The sequence below is a fragment of the Drosophila yakuba genome, chromosome 3L, assembly GCF_016746365.2.
Source record: "Drosophila yakuba strain Tai18E2 chromosome 3L, Prin_Dyak_Tai18E2_2.1, whole genome shotgun sequence".
NCBI classification, from domain to species: domain Eukaryota; kingdom Metazoa; phylum Arthropoda; class Insecta; order Diptera; family Drosophilidae; genus Drosophila; species Drosophila yakuba.
The window spans coordinates 10,032,869-10,050,899 of NC_052529.2; the positions used below are offsets into that span (position 1 = coordinate 10,032,869).

Sequence of the window (18,031 nt, forward strand, 5' to 3'; positions counted from 1 at the left end):
AATTTAAAATTAATGGAATTGTTGAGTATCTTAAATTTAATATATTGTCCTGATTAATAACTGCTGTTTCATCTGAGTTAAAAGTTGAATATGTTTCAGTGTAGCTTCATACCCAAAATCGTTGATGGCCTAGACATGCCTCAGGTTAGTCAGCTCTGATATTTATTTCCCTCTTGTTTTCCCTTGGCTTTTTCTCGAGTATTTGCCAAGTCAATCCATAGATATATCCAACTATCTTTGTAACCCCCATTTGGGCCACTATGCAGCCACCATAACTCAGCACTTGTCAATGCAAATGGAGCTCCTGGTGAGACGGTTCTTCTCGTGTAAATAGGAAAAAAATTGACACGCATTTTTCACCTTTGCCATTTGACAGAATGAGAGACTGAGATTGAAAGAGGGCGGACATGAGTAGAAAGAACTTGGCCCGGCCAACACACAGACGCTTCCTGTTGTTCAAGTTGATTTCCGTCTTCGAGCTGGAGCTCAACTTTCGATTTTCTCTTCTGTGTTTTGCATCGCAGTCCGAGAAAATGGAAAAAAAAAGTAGATGCTAAATCTCGAACGGAAAAAAGTTGCAGTCTCGTTTCTTGGATTTTTTTTTGTCCAATGCTCAACTTTCTATGCACTGTTTTTCCTTATCATTTTTGATTTATGTAACTGTTTTTATTATTTTCATATTGTTCCCGAACATCGCTGTGGGTGGGCGGCGTCGGCGGCTGCCACGCCCCCCCGCCAACTCTTATTGCTGAAATCACAAGAGTTTTTCCTCACATCTCGATCTTTTTCCCTTTACCAAGCATTCGCATCATTTTTGTGTGTGTGTGTTGTGTGCCAAAAACTGGTATGCCATGGCTGAAAAGTTTACGGCAGTTGGAAGATGAGAAAGTGCCGGAGAAATGGGGTGGTAAAAATAGTAGTGGCTATATGTGCATGGCGTGCAAGATTTCTTACGAGTTTTGAAATTTGATTTCTGCTGTTTGTTGTGGAATTTGAAATGATTATGGGTGGCAGAGGCGTTGCTCCATTGGAAAGTTGCATTATGCGCTTTGTTGGTCAACAAGAATTTTCTTTTGGCCAGCAATGCGAAAGTTTTTGGCCAACACAGCAGCTCCTTCTTGCATGAATTATGCATAGATCAGGCCGACACTGGAACATTTTTGGGAAGTTTTGTAGATCCACTTCCGGAGCGGAGATTGCTCCAAGGGCTTGCTGCCGAAATGCCAGAATGCCAAAATGCCAGTCAGTCGGAAAATGTATTGCTAATGTCCCTTGGCATCAGCAATTAGGCAAATCATCCGTAAACAAACACACACACACACATGCAGTCCTTCCTGAGTAATTGCCATTTTACATTGATAAATAACCAGGCCATAATGGCACAATCACTTTCGATGTCAATTTGTTTATGTAGCAAGGCCCACTTTCGATTGCAATTCAAATCGATAAGAGCACTTGGAAAAATTATGAAATACTTAAGATAACCTACATTTCCTATCAAGCTTCTAAAAATATTTAATTTTAGAGATTTTATACCATTACTTACTACCGACAGTTAGAGACTTGTCGTTCAATTATTGTTACTATCAATTAATTACTTTTGGAAATAATGGATTATTACTATTTTTGAGGGGTCACACACTAATTAAAAGTAAAGCAATTTTTTATTAAAATTTTTTTAAGTTTTTAAACTACTTTTGCAAGCCATTGAAATAATTGCCCAGTTTGGTAGACATATCGCCTAGAAGTAGGCAACACTTTCCGATTCAAAAAGAAAACCTCAAAAATCACTTCAACGAGGAGTAAAGGCTTCTTTTCTTTTGCGAGAAAACTTTTGAAGGAAGTGAAGGGCATATGGAATGGCTGGCTGAAGAATTCCAAGTGCTGGCAATTGTTGACATTCCTTAAAGTCAGCCACAAAAACGCTGAGAGACCAAACCTCGTTTCACCCCGCCTCCTTCGACTTTCACGGGCCCACACAATGAAATATTAATAAATTCCATTACTAAAGAAAACACACTCGAGTGCGCAGCAAAACATCAATGGCATCGGCATAGAGTTTGGGAATTCTCGGATTCAAGGAGGACGGGTTGGAGGACCTGGAATCCTCACCAGAGGAGACGCCGATTCGATTCTGAGACTTTCTCAGCTGAAGCATTTCACTTTTGCCACGCAGACAATTTTCAATTGAAGTGGGATCGAAATACGTATTGGGAATGGAAGGGGTGGTGGGGTGGTGGGGTGGTATATGGTGACTTTCCAATTCAATCTAGAAAATACATAGAAAATGTATCGCATATAGACATTCAGATGGTATTCACTGCACACTTACAATATTTTCTGTGTCGCATTTTGTTGTTTGCCGAGGCTCTATTGACAATAAATACTGTCGGGATGAGGACGTTGATGATGATGAGAATAGATGGCAGTTTAAGTGTCTTTCGTTGGACTTAAAGCCTCATTTCTGCGAACGGATGAGGCTTTAATGCCCATTACAGCCAAATTGGCACTTATCGAACTGTCGATAACCCGATGGGACTGCTGGAACAAGTGCAGATACTTGAATTCATATTAACAATAATATTTGATTTGCCAAATGAAATCCGCACTCACACTGTGTACGCAGTTTTAGGCAAATGCCCTTGTTAACAAGGCCAACATGGCAGGAATGTTCTAACCGATTTTCCCACTACCCACCAGCTTGGCAATTAAATGCAAATGGCGTGTGAAAGCCAATTTTGAAAAGTACACAGACAAAAACTAAATGCAAGGCACTCGCACACAGCTAATTTGTAAGGAGCAGCTGGAAGAAAAGGGGCCAAAAATGGGAAATGGGAACAAAATGGCTGAAACAATGACATTCAGACTCCGCCCGACTAAGTGCCTTTCATTGCTGGCCAAAAGTCGTGGCAGACTTTGGCCCAAATCGAGTCGAAGTGTTCGCCTGATTACTTTCTGTAGGCACTGTGTGGAGTACATTTTTCACGCTCTGGCAGTGGTTTGATGTTGTTCAAGTTTCATTTAATTGGGGATTAATTCTTTACTATTAAATTGAGTGTATTAAGTTAGTTGGTGTTTAGTTAAAAGGAAAATTTATAATTAAGCTGCATATTAAATTTACAAAAACCATGGACAGATCAATGATTACTTCTTAAATATAGTTTTATTATATAGTTTTATTAAAATATATTATATAAATATTATATTATTTATTAAAACGAAAGGCGTTCAAAAAGGGTAATAGGAATTCTAATATGCTTTAGCCATTTGGGTTGAGAACTCGATACCTTAGCTTATGTTGTAAAGCAACTCCTTCTAACTTGTACATACATTACGCCCTGTAATGACTTAGAAATTCCTCTCGACAAACATGGATAATTATCTTGGCATACAAGTTGCCAAGGCTACGTCGTTGAGCTGCATTGAATTACATTAAATTACCAGTTTGCGGATTACCTGTACATCCTAAGCCACATATCCCCTACGGAAAAGAATGCCCACAAGCTCTCTAATTTACGGCTTAAACTCCAGAATATCCATATAAATGGAGTGTAAATTATCCCTTTCAGCAATTTGGTATGCCCACTGCCAAGCCACCAATTTCCATACAGCGATCCTTTGTATATTTGAGTGAGTTTAATTGCTCAAAGGCAGACGCGATATTCGAGTGGTCGCAATGGAAACCTTTATTATAATTTGGCCAAGACATGCGGCCAGTTGGATGAGCTCGAGCGGAAGTGGGTCTATTGGGTGGGTTTCCGGATGCGTGGGCTTGTTCATTGACATTGGCCCAAACTTAAAACCTCAAATAACGCAAAACACAAACAATCAGTTACGATCCAGCCACACGCTATGGCCAAAAATTATGTGAAAGCCCGGGAAGGAGTCATGTCAAAATCCAAAACCACAAACAATTAAACAAAATTGCAAATTAGACGTTATTTAGACCAGAAATGCCGTCCCCAAAAAGTTGACAGCCACCGCAGAACCCAACCAACCTGCTACTGTACTGTTTTGTGTTTACTGTGCTGTGTGTACAGTGAAATGTCGAGAGGAAGGAAGTGTAGGAAATTGCCTATTTGCAATTGTAATTTATTCATTTTGCTTAATATGCCGTGAAACGCAAGGCTCTCACTGCTTTCCCACTGCCCCACCAAACAAAACAATAATTTTCTCATATTTCTCTTATTTTTTTTGTTTGTCGTATTTCCAGCATTTGAACGCCCACTTTTTTGGGGGTCACTGGCTGCTTGTCAATTGCAATGGTTTGACTAATGACTCCGTGGCAAGGTCATGGATAGAACAGAACCCATTGTTGTCGATTTCAATTAGGAGCTGCGCCTAATTTGCATAATTATCATAAAGTTTGACGAGGGATAACGAGGAAATTGTCCTAGTCCAACTAGGATTTTATCTGATGGATGGATGAATGTTGTACTCCTCGAGCATGCAAATTAGTTCTTGATTTCTCCCATAATGAGTTCCTCTCTGGATAGCCTGTGTTTTTGCACTGATAAGGGGGAGTGCTTTAAGTGATTGAGATTCATGGAAAATTTGTCACTCGTTTACTTCCCGAAATATACTTTAGTTACTGGAAATTATTAGCCCCACACTTTAGCATGTTTTTCTAGAAATCTGAAATCATAAAACATTACTTTTTGCAACTAAAAGTCCTTATCTGAAATTAAACGAGAAATTGTGGTATTTGCTACACTTGTTCTGTTTTTAAAGCTCCTGCCACATTTTCAATCTCCTTTAGACTTAATCCTTAAGCTGTTACTCTCAATTTGCACAAGATCTTTGATTATTGAGGGACTTTTATCCCTCCATCCCCGAGGTCCTTTTCAGCAGGATGCTTTGGCAAATGGACTGCGGAATCGGCTTGTTGCTGGTCGATGGAGCTATTTAGACAGATATTCCTGGCCCGCTCACCTTGGTTACCTCGAGGAATGGGCCCATAGATTGCAGTTTTATGTCACAACATTCAAACAAATAGCTGGCCATTTAAAACGGTTTAAAAGCCATTGCTGCAGTCCGTAACAGCCACACGGTGTCCTGACTTTTCCACCAGACAAAACAGACAACCGCTGGGAGGAATGAGTTTTCCGCATTTTCCCCCATCCGAGAGTTTCCTTTTTCCGGGGATGACAATAAATGAGTGCCCATTTGCGTATGGCTGACTATGGTTTGGTATGGCTTTTTGGTTTCGGCCAGAGAACGTAGAGCCTGGGAAATTGTTTTGGCTGTCGAATTACGTAAACATTGTCATAAATGACAAATTTAGCAGTCGTAGCCGGAGTCAAGCATTTCATTTGCTGTGGCAAATTTGTCAATCTCGTCGAGAGTTTTTTTTGTGTCCGCCATCCAACCATCACGACTTTGGCCCAATTCTCATCGTTTTTGGCCCAGACGCCGCAGGGATTCATATGAGGCACTTTCTTTGTTGGTCTGCTAACTTTGTTTTGTTTGGGTTTTCCTTCATTTTTTTTTTTCGGTTTTTTTGGTTTTGGCCTGGAATTGCTTTCCTTGCTCGTGATGAAAGTCGCAAGATGGAAGACTTTTCTCGTCTGCGGCAGGCGCGACATATTAATTATTCATTTCGATTTTGGTTTTGCTACAGCAGCGGGATACCCAAAAAGCCGCCAAAAAAAGAGGAGAAAAATCCAGCCCAAAGAGCCTGGGCGGCTTGTGATTTATAAACACGCGCGTCGCTTTGGGTGATTTACTGCAAATTGCTTTATAATGTTATATACATTTTGTAGACGATTTTGGTGCTTTTCAGCGGTTTGCCTGCTTGCGAGTAATTATAAGGAAAACGGAAAGAAAAATGAGCCATTTTGTTGGGATTCCTAATCCAATGGATTAGGCGCACGACCTAAGGCTATATGTATGCTGTATGTTGTTAACAATCTAAAGATCAGAATATAAAAGTGCTTTGGAGTAGATTTGCGGTTCAGCAAGGCTTAACCCTGTTAAATATATTTAACAAATCAACAACGAATGAGAAGGCTTTTTACTTGATTCCCAATTTGTATACATAAAAATATCACTAGCAAATTTATGATTTATTTGTGTAAAACTTGCATGTCTAATATCCAAGGTTGCAGTTCATATTAATCAATTATTCACCAGCCATTGCTTTTCATTTGCATCAGTAATTTTAAAGCACAGCATTGGCCTCGAAGCATTCTTAATGATAATGGGGGCGGAAGGAAGAAAAGTACAAAAACACATTCCTGAGACACGTACAAGTAAAAGCAAATCTTTGCACATCTGTGAATGTAGTCCTGTGAATGTTCGAGTGAATATGTGTGTTTATGTAAATTTTGGCATTTCGCTGTTTTCTTGTTCTTTTTTTTTTTTTTTTTTTGGTTGGCCAGCGCTTTTTATTGTATACATTTTTCGTAGCTGAAAATTAGAAATGTTCCACTGCGTTCAACTTCACTGACAGTGCGTGGCAAATTGCTTTCCAAAGTCTAAAGTCTGGCATGCCCGCAGAACATAAGAGAGCACACACGTAGCTGCACTGAAAGAAATATTGTCGAGCTTGCTTAGGCCTACAAAATTGCTTAGAAAAATTAAAAATAGAGTTGAAGGTAACATAGGTAATTTATTAAATATATTTACAATGCATTTCGGTTAGAACATGATCACGTATTTCTCTCTGTGCACAACCGATAGCTAACAATAATAGCAAAAAATGGCTTTTTTTGCTTTGCTGTCTCTTTCCGTTTCCTAACCATAAGTGCGCATGGGGCAGGAAAAGTTGGAAGTGGGCGGTATGATATAGGACCCTATATGGCTGTTCGCTGTAGCGGTAATTTGCATGTGCAGACTATGGCACATAATATCCATGCATTAGAATTATGAATCTCTCCCACTCCCCACTCCCCACTCCACTCATAACGAATAATGGCAACGAGTGGCGGAAAGAAATTTTTAGTAGATAAATGCGCAAAAATCGAAATTTTCCTCGCACATTATGGCGTGTGCACACGGCGTATGCGTAATAAATGTGCCCGCTGCCATTATTATGACAGTTATGTCGATGAATCGATCACACCCACTGGAGGGCAATAATTATAATGCACTGGAATAGTGTAGTATATAGGAGTAGTAATGCCAGTCCACTGTCGAACTGAACAAAAAACAAACTCTAGGCTCTAGGAGAGTGGGACACACAACTAAGCTGCCTGGCAGACAGGCAATTAAGTTAATTACTGTTTAAACTTTCCAGCCCGGCCAGAAGTCGCCTGTCTGCTGGGAGGGGCAGGGGGGAAAAAAACGAAAAAATTATATTTAGCAAATTAAATTCCCAAGTTGCTGCCAGAGATTGAGCACGTGGCCTGGTCGAAATTTTAAGCAGGGAAAAAAAAGAAAACCAAAATGTACCTCTGCGTGCAGACACAGTGGGTGGGAAAGTAGGAGTAGGAGAATTTTTACTCAAATTTACAACATGCGTATTTAAGTGAAAGTCCCTAAAAGAGTTTTGAAAAAAGTATACTTTACATATGATCTACTTTCCTTGCTAAGCTTCTGGGAAATGTTATAATAATAGATATTTGTTATTGGTTATTATTTGAATAAAAAAAACTCTTCTTTACTTAAATCTAATTTTAATTTATAAACAGAGCATGTTTTATCTTTATAAAATACATTTATATCAGTCTTATTTATTCCACCGATTTAAAAGTGGCTAATTATAGCACAACTGCAATTTTGGACTTGCATTTTTCGATTTTAGCCACTGTACACCCACTGCATAGCCATCATTATGCAGGCGGCATGTCCCATTATCATTTTGCTCATTTCCGTTGTCGTTTTTGATTTGGTTGCAATGGAAGTTGCAACCGAAGGGGCAGCAAAAGCTGCTCTCCAGCCTGCCAATGGCTGTATTTGAGTTTTTGAGGGCAAGAAGCGGTTTCTTGAGCCCCCACAAAAAGCAGCTGCCTTCCCCGCCATACCCACCATCAGCATTTAGCCAGCTTTGTCAGTTGCAATAACTTTCGCGTCAGTCCAACCAACAGATCGTAATGCTCTTCGCCTCCGTTCTGCTCTTTACAGGCCGCATTTCGTGTAAGGACGGCATAAAACAGAAGCGGCAAATAGAAAAGCCAAACGGCGGCTAAGTTGCCTTTGTCTCTTGCCTGCCATTGCCGGAGGAGGAGCAGGAGGAGCAAAAGTAGCAGGAGTCCTGGCAATTGGCCAAGTTAATAGAGAGCGCCGGGAGGCCCGATAATGACGTTGCTGGAGCTGCTGCTGCAGCCGCCCATGTTGATGATGAGGCTGCTAACTTGGTTATTGCTGCCAGCCTAGAGGACACAGGACGAAGGATCCAGACCAGAGCCTCTACGCCCACCACACTCGCCAGACAACAACTACGACAACAGCAACAACAACAACAACAAGTTCTGCAGCTGCAACGCCAGGCTTACTGCATTTCCGCATCTTGTTCCTGTCGCCGCCGCAGCCGCCGTCGCCGTCACCCGTTGCTGTCATCCTTGTAGTTCCATCCAGTTCCAGTCGTTGCCACAGCCGGAGTCACCATGCCCATGGCCCACCCACTGCCGCTCTGCGTGGCCTGGCTGCTGCTCCTCGTCGTGATTGTGATGAGCGGTAAGTGCACAGATAAAGAAACTCAGCCTTGATAACAGTTTTGGTCAGTTAAAGGGAACTTTTGGTAGCAACTAATCATATTGGGGCTTGATATAAAACAAATTCCCTAATCAATTCGCAATTTAACATTTTAACGTTAGACGCTGCAGTTCAAATTTACCAAACCCTTAAATATAGCATTTTTTTTTTAGTGTACCAAGGCATACCACCGCTTCCAAACCCCACGGCGTTTCGTTTTCTGCCTTATTGTTGCCGCAGTTAATTTTTGGCATTTGTTTGGCGGCGATTCCTTTCCTTTTTGGCCCCTTAATTGTCCGCTGCGGCTCGGCATGGGATTTTTGTTTCAATTAACAATTAGTTTTGCCAACTGCTGCACAAAGTTATGCCCGGACGGGCATATTCCATTAAATGTAACAATATTGCGTATACGCCCGGCGGTCCTTGACCAAAACTCGAAATGAAAAGTTTACGCTTGCATCCATCACAACAAAAGTGGTCTAAATAAATGAACAAATGTATGCTCGGCAAAGGGAGAAAAATTCAATAAACTGCAGAAAGTTTGAGGCAAACTTAAATCGGCTTTTAGCCTGGTTTGCCAAAGAAATAGTTTAAGCTGTTCCCTTCAGCAACAAAAGCCTCTGGAATAGCTTCTAATTTTGGCCTCTGGGGAAACTTTCAACAAGTTGTCTTGTCAACAAAAATTAATTTTTTGTTTATTCTCGAATTGCAGAATATTTGGCAACATCGTTTTTAAATCGTTGTGAGCTTTTGAACAACATTTGTTGCAACAAATGTGTGCAGCTTGAGCCTAGGGCCCATTTTCCCAAAGGCCAGCTTAAAATGCGGCAAAATATTTTGCCAAAATATTTTTCCACTGCCGGCCGTGTTCGGTTGCAAAATATTTTAGCAGAAAGCGGCCAATTGCCAATTCAACGGGTAAATGCGACAAATTAAGTATAAAGCACGTGCGGCAAGCGATTGAATGATGTTTTCAACGCGAGATTAACACAATTTAAAAACGTGAATGGATTCAATTTCAATTGCCGAAACCGAAAACTGATTTAATTAACAGTTGTCAGAAAACAGAAACCAGAAACCAGTGAAGGGCAAAACGCAACCCTTAATGCATTTGATTTATTTTTAAAGCGCATGGAATTTATTATAGAAACGGCAACAAATAACTGCCGAGAAAGAAGGGTCATTGGAACAATTCAAAAAGTGCTCGAATTAATTGCATTTTTGGTGCTGGCGAATGAAATGGGTAAAAACAAACGGAAAAACAAGTAAATCCGACGAAAAAAAAAGTGTGCGACGGGCGTGGACATATTTCAAAATTCAATTAAAATAAAACAAAAGGGCGGCAACATCGATAGCGACACTATGCAATTTCCGCTTAGGGCGTGGCAGCAGTCAGGTGGGCGTAAAAATAATTAAACTACGAACAAATAAACATCGAACGTCGCGCTTTTGGCCATTTTGCAAGAACCGAGAGGCCAACAAATAGTGGCAATTTTTTCACAATTTCGCATTGACTTTTGCATCCGACATGCACAACATTTTCAATTGAATTACGCCAATATGTTGAAGAATGTAGCTTCAAAATAGACGCTGATCATTTGGCAGAAAACCCATATCTGAAATTGTAGAAATAGCACAAGATGAATTAGCATCGCTTTCACTCACGGCTTTAGCTAATAGTGATCAATCCAGTCGCCAATCAATCAATTTGCTCTAAGTGCATTTTTCTGTTTGACGGCGGTCAAATTAAAACTGAAAAAAGGAGCAAATTTCCACCTGCTAGTTGTTGATTCTGCCCAGGATTTCATTCCAACCCATTCCCCAGTGCTCACAAATAAATTATTTTCACTCGCTTTGGTGCGCTTTCTACTCAAAACACACAAAAAAAATAAAACAAAAAAAATGGGAAATGGTACCCATTTCAGCAATTTAAATATTGATTATGATTGATTTAGTGGAAAAGGCCGCAACTAAATTTTGTTTATTTGCCAATGCCACACTTGAATTCAGTTAACGATTCAGCCCGATTGGAATTCTGTAAATTACACAAAGTACAATTTACGGCTTCCTGCAACGTGCTTCATATCAAGTAATTTTCATATGCATATTTTTGCAAGTCTCGTGTGCATAGAAATTGCATATTTGAGTTGAACTTTTGGCCAGTGTTTGGCGAACGCAAAATGAAATCAAATAAATAATTGCACTGCCTCACCCTCCGAAAGAAAGGATGGGTCTGGCCAATGGTCAAATATTTGCCAGCAAACTTTTGGCTCTGGCCAAGTCATTGAACGTTGTTTGGCCTGGCCAGCAACTCAAATACATAGGAAAAGCTCGCTACTACTGGGAGGAAAGAGAAAAAATAATGAAAAAAATCGAGAAGGAGCAGGAGGTTGTGGAGGTGGAGAAGTTGCCAAGTGAAGTGGAGTGAAGCGAACTGCCGACCTTTGCCAACAAACTTGGCCACGTGCAACGTAGGTAATTGAGTATGAATGGCGAATGTGTCGAAAGCGTTTTCTGATGTTTGCCAAACAAAACGCTGCAGGTTGCTCTGCTCTGCTCTGCTCTGCCAGACACTGGCAACCAAAGTAGCTGGAAAATGAATTCGATACATTATCATGACGTCAAGTCGTGCGTGGTGGCGACTGGCGAAAAGTATAAATTACACCTAATGCCAGTGTGCCTGATATCGACAGCATTCCAGTATCCAGTATCCCATTTCTTATGCGAAACACCTGCAGACCCATCTATACAGAACCACCACCACCCACATCTAGATCGCCCCACTTTGTGACTGGCAGTCGAAGGGCTGAAGGCTGAAAGATGGAAGCTGAGAGCTGAGGAGGTATGCCTGTAAATGTGCGCATAAATGAATTACCAATGAACCGCATGGTTCACGTTTTCAATTTGAGCCCAGGCTGGGCGCTAATTTTCGGGTGGTTCGGTAGTCGAGTTGTTCTAGAACAAAGAGCGCATAACCATTTGACAGATGTGCTAGCCGAGTTTGGACCCAAGGCGGTACAGTGGAGACTGGCTTTAAGGAAAGATGCAGTGAAGTGATCGAAATCTGTGACACATGAAATGTCTGTTAATTAAACAATCGACTCACTACTGCACAATCAATTTTTATAAATGTTTTCATTCGGTCAGCTGTGCACTTTTAAGTCTTTAAGCTGCTTATGCTTACTAAATTCTGGTACATGTATGTTCCTTCTGCTGTTCACTTTTAATTTTTAATGTAGCTCTTTTTTTGTTTCTCTCAAATTTTATGGACTTCTTTCGCATTTAAGAGTTACTGTCGTAAGCGATTTCAGTTTATAGTTACTCACTACATTGCTGTGAAAATATTTCCTTGTGTTTGCAAGTGCTTTCTTCGCCTTAAGATAAAGCCTGACGACAATTAATTAAAGCTCACCTGAAACACACTCATTTTCGCAGCTGGATCAGCTCTTAATAGGCACAAGTAAACAACAAGTCGCACAAGAAGGCTTCACTGTAGAAGGCCAAGATGTGTGTGAGTGTGAGTGAGTGATGGGGAGCAAATCGACAGCCTACATAAAAGCGCAATTTGCGCAATTCCAACGTCAAGTTCCATTTGATTACAACACGTTGACGAGGACATACGCACTTCTGGAGGAGATTTGGGTGGTGGGTGGATACCTATATATATGTATGTATATGTATGTGTCTGCAGCCGGTAAAAGCAATTTCAGCAAATCTGCAATTGTTATGTCGCCTGCTAAACAACTCACTTTGAAGGCAGCCCACTCGCACGTCAAATATTTATATTGCATTGCCATTCCCCTACGTATTCCTCTATATATCTATATATATTTTCTCTAGGCCTTGTTGCTCTCGTTTTTGGGTATTTCGGGTATTGATTAAGCGCCTTGAGGGAGTTGGAATAATGGTCCGCCTCAATTACTACAGCAGTTTATGTCCCCGTACGGACCCACATGTCTGTCTTGATTTTTTACAGCTTTTTTATAGTATCCTGTATATAGATGGTTAACGTCACGAAAGGAGAGGGACACGAACCAAAAAAAAAAAAACACACAGAGCGGAAAGCATAAATCATGCAAACGACTTGATGGCGTCTATTAGTCTGTTTATAGGCCTAGTTAAAATGTTTATACGGCCAACTTTACGGTGAGCAGCAATTAAACAGAATGGTCGGGTCCTGTTGATCGCGTTTCGCATTCCTTAAAAAAACAAGGAACATCGAAAAGGTTGGCTCACATGAAAACAGCGGACAACAATGTTGCTGTGAGAGATAGTAACAAACAAGTGTTGTTAAACATAAAAATAATATTAAACCCCATTCAGTTTGAAATGTAAGACCAGCTTTAGTTAGAAATTTAAGTTTGCTTGAATTATTAAATCAGAAATAAATAAGGTGCCGTATAAAGCTAGTAACTACTGGGTAAAGTTGGTATATTTTGATTAAAAAGCTTTCTGTTAAATTCACTGCTTGCATTTCGACAATAACCACCTCCAGAAATCAAAAATGAACAAGGAGCCCAATCAATTTGCTCCGTAATAGCATTGATAGCTGTCTGTATTTTTTCCCCAGTGTAAACTTGATGAGCACTGATTACACATACTCGCATTTCCCTGGTACGTGAGTAAAACACCGCCCAACTTATATGGATTCAGGGGCTCCTTTGGCACGAGGCTGCTGTCAGGATTCCCAGGAGTGCACTTTACGCGCCACTTGCGCGGAATCCTCCGCAGGAATCCTGCGATGGCGCAGCGGCAACAATTGAGAATTTATTCATTGAACTTTGGCGCTTCTTCTACCACCAGCACTACCATCCCCCCAACGAACAAGCACTCATTTATACCCATTAAACGAGGAATTTCCGTGGCAATACAAACAACTTCCGCAACTAAAAAACACCCAATGATGTGGCTCACTGAGTCACGGTCCATTTATGGCATGTGCCTCCACTTGCGACCTGGCCATTTATTGATGAATTTCATTTTATTTAATTTCATTCGATAGGCGGCCAGCTCTTGAAATTCGCTTTATTTCCATCGGACTGACGAAAGTCAAAACACAATTTCCAACTTTGTTGTTGTTTGCTTTCAATTCTCCAGCCTTCGCTGCCACGCCCTCTTAAAGAAGTGGTACCAGCTCCAGTTTCAGCTCCAGCTCCACCACCCAACTGCCATAACCCACTGGGGTTACCACCATCCAAAGCATCCAAAGCACCCAAACCAACCATCTGAACCACCTGGAAACGTTGCTGGCATCTAAAGTGGCTGCGATTAGTTTGCTAATGTTGTAATTTCATCATTGGCGCGCAGCGAGCTCTCCGAGCTACGGAAAATCTACGGCTGAGGGCGAGATTACGGGTGAGACTACGGCGAACCACTCAACGCATCGTACGCCGGGCGCTTAGCTAAACATCGTCAGGTACTTGACAGCCGGGAGACCGCATTTTGCTGACCATTGTGCCATGGGGGCAACACCCACACCACCCGCACCACCCGCACCACCCACACCACCCACACCACCGCAGGACAATGGCCAACATGTGGCATTTAGCTGACAGAAACGGGTTGGAAAGGACATTAGGGCTACATGGCCAAGCACCTTTAAGTACGATTTATTCTCCAGCTAAATGCTTATGGTAAAGAAAAGTTGAATACCTTAAAGTCTTGAACATTTCATGAAGAAGTTTAATTTATATACAAGGACATCCAGTAAAGGCATGAAAACTAGAATTTTAAATTTTGTTGGTATAAAAACAGACGGAAATTTGATTGATTTTAAGCCACATGATTAAATTTATTGATTTTAAACCACATGATTAAATTTATTGATTTCGAACAGTTTAAATATTTTGAAGATTTTTGTATACCAATTTCATCCACTGTACTTACGCCCTATCCATTTGGCCAACATTTGCTGAGTTGTGTTGGCCGCATTTCTCCAAGTTTTGTCGATTCATTGAAGTGAGTGGCTTTTTATTTGCGAGAAAATGGCCAACATTTTTTGCCATTTTTTTTTCTCCACTGCCGCTGGCTCAGCCCTCAGCTGGCTCATTCTCTCTTATTTCCAATATTCCGGCTAGGTTTTTCGACGGATTTTCGTATTGAAAAGGAAATGAACTCATAAAAAGTAATTTGGTCATAATGCTTTGGCCGAGTTAGTTACTTAATTTGCAGTTGCAAATAAAGTTTCGCTTTATTAATTTTGATGTCGAGTGCTGTTGTTGTTCTTCTTCGTTGCCGGCCACTTGATAAACTTGTGCTGGACCAAAACTTTAGCTCAAAAAGCTCAAAACGTTACGCAGAAAAATTGTTTATTACAAATGGAAACGTCAGGCAGGCAGTGCGAATTCTATTTTGAATTGAATTAAAGCCAGGTTCTTCTAGCCTTGAGCTTGGCATTAAATGGAAACGTGCCACGGCTTTTGGACTGAAAACAAGAGCCGCAGGATACCTCATCCACATGGTAACAAAATGGGCGAAAAAAAAAAAACGAAGCAGACACTTGGGTGGAAATTATGTTTTCTCTTTTTGATGCCCGTAGCGTTTCCAATTGAGTTTCTTAACTTGATATTTTTTATATATTCGAGAATTCAATTAGAAGGCAACCTTTTGCACAGGTGTCCATATCCGATCCTTTTGCAATTTTCCATCTAACAATCGCACACGCACATAGCAACGCAAAGTGAGATAGACACAGTCATTGCGCGAAAGAGTCGGAAAACTTTATTGTTTTTCTTTGGCTGACTTTTGCCCCGGTTTTCCACGCGAGACAAAATTGCGAATATAATGAAATTTCTTCCGTTTCGCCGGTTGTAATTGTAATTGGTCTACAGCACCTGCAGCGGCAGCGGGAAAATTGTAGCTAAATTTTTCCCGCGGCACAACTTTAAATGAGTGAAATTTCGTGGAGCGGGAAATTCGGAATGAGTTGGCAAATAAAAATGGAAACCGGCTGGAGAGCACACAAATAGAATTTCCCGAAAATGAAAGCCTTTGAGCGTTAGCCGGACTTTTCTGCCTTCGTTTGAGTTATTTATGGCAAAGTCCTTTCAAATTGATAGAAAAACACTCCTTACACTCGGTGACATTTTTCCCACGGTCGGCCCAATGTTCCGGTTTGGGAAAAGTGTCGGGAAAATCGCTGCCAAGTCAACAGAAGCCAACAGTGTGAACTCAACTGCGTTGGGTTGACAGGATGGTGCCCTTTGTACCAAAACTTCTATGCACCCCAAGCAATTTCATCGTTTTTCCCACCCAACACACTCAAACTCAGCCAGACAATGCATTTTTGCTAATGGCGCACGACTGAAATCTCAAAAAAATGTGGTTGGTTTTCCATTTTCTGCTTTATAAATTTAAATACTTGAAAAAATCTAATTTAATGTTATACACGAGATTTGCTTTTGTGAAATATGCAATTCGCTCATAGAACGTGCATAAACAAGTTAATTTAAATTAAAAAAAATGTTTATTAAGTGTTTAAGTTAGGATAACTAAATCCAAATGAAAATCGAGATCGAATCGCGCTTTAAATATGTGATGCACTTAAAATGAAGAACGGATGACTGTTGAAAATGATTTAAAACACAAATCCAGCGAAATGGACCCATTGAAATTATTCACTATTTATTTATTCAGCATCAGCTTGTCCGGAAACCCACTTATTCTGCCTTTAAGTGAGCTTCCGGGGCAAACAGCTACTCTAAACTTTCCACTTCCATCTAAACTGAATAGGATCCATTAGGATTTTGCGCTGTTTTAGCTACCACTTGAGATCTGATTTCAATTTGTCCTGCCAGATCCTTCGACTTTGCCTCCTGCCGCTTGTTGTTGTCACACGTTCATCTTTATTGCTTTAGTTTTCCTTTGAGAAATTATTTTCTTTACCTTAATGATTTTCCTGCTGCTGCCGCTTTTCCCGACGAAGGACGATGATAAGGTTTCCTTTTCTGTTGCAATTGCAAATGTCCTTGCCATTCCTTGCCGTCCGACTCTGAGTGGCTTTGGAAATATTTATGTTAACTTGGTTGATTGTTGCTTCTGCTTTTATTTCGTTGTTTTGCCGCTGTTTGTCATTTGAGTCTCGGAATAAATTGAGAAATGCACGAAATGCCACTGTTGTCGTTTTGAGGCGAACGCAGAAATAAAATCAATTCTTATTTTTCGCTTCTCCCATTTAGTCTCTGTCTGTCTGGCTGTTTTTCATGCGGATTCAATGAACCATAAATTTGAAAGTGCCGCACAGCCAGACGCGACGGCGTCAGACTTTTCTGACAGTCAAGGGAGCATAGATAAATTCGAAAAAAAAAAAATCGAAAAGAAAATGTAAAATAAGTGCGCTGCTCTTTTCCCAGCAAAGTTTAAAGTTCCCCAAAGTATTTGGCTTTGTGGTAATCGCTTACCTGTTCAGAGCAATCGCACTCCGATTAGCTGGACGGCCAAGTTGTTCGTCCTTGCACACACAAATTGCAACAATTCGAATGTGATTATCCCGAAGGCACAATAAAAATAAGTTTTTCAAGCGCTGGAAAACAGCAAGGATAATACAATATTCAGCATTGCACAAAAGGACGAAACGAGTAAAACGCTTTTTCCTCAATGATGCCTCTGTTCCCGTCTCTTTCTCAGTTCTAGTCTCTGTCTCAGTCGCTCCTTATCTACTATAGCAAACAATTTTATGCTTCCGCCTGAGCGACAAACAATGGAGCGTAAATATCCCAAAAGCAGGACCAAGGACCAAACGCAAACGAATGAAAGAAAACGCAATTCTATGAAAATGCCTCACATACAGCACATATAAATGTGCAAATGAGTGAGCGAATACTCAGCTATTCAGGGCACATGGAAAAATGGAAATAATATTTTCCTTTCATTTCAAAATGATTTTGTCGCTAATTCAATTGTGTACGTGCATTAGACAAAAAATGTAAACCAATATTAATTTTAAAATGATAATAATAATTGAAATGGGCTTGCCTACGTAGTAAGCAGTAGTAAAAAAGTGCTTAATACTTTAAAATAATATTTATTTTCTAGCTGAAAAGATAGCACTTTATATGTAGTCTAAAAATAAATAAATAATCAAATTAAATGAATAGCTGAACATTTATGTTTACGTCGAAAATGTAATTATTATACATTTATTTTACCTAGACATTTGAATAAATGTAAACTGTTATTATATTAAAAAACATTTTATTTATTATTTTATTTCAAATTATTAAAGCAACATGGTTTTTTCGATATTCAACTAATAAAATAAAGTGTGGCCCTGGTTTCCTTCAGTGCACATGAGTGACTGACTAAGTGAGAGGCCGTTCTGATGTCCTGATGCATGCACGTCCGGTGCAAGGGAACTCGAGGTGGAAGAATCCAATGGCTAGGCCTTCTTATTGTTCCG

General features: G+C 40.3%; 1 protein-coding gene across 2 annotated transcripts in view; it reads left to right on the top strand.

Annotated features, from left to right (window-relative positions):
• The window catches only part of LOC6533566 (fibroblast growth factor receptor-like 1), a 96,798-nt gene that overhangs the window by 21,226 nt on the left and 57,541 nt on the right, over nucleotides 1–18,031 (top strand). For both annotated transcript variants that reach the window (XM_015194665.3, XM_002094240.4), the window contains exon 2: nucleotides 8,065–8,616. In XM_015194665.3, the coding sequence (XP_015050151.1) occupies nucleotides 8,547–8,616 (70 nt within the window). In that variant the 5' untranslated portion in view covers nucleotides 8,065–8,546. The remainder of the gene's footprint in view (nucleotides 1–8,064; nucleotides 8,617–18,031) is intronic.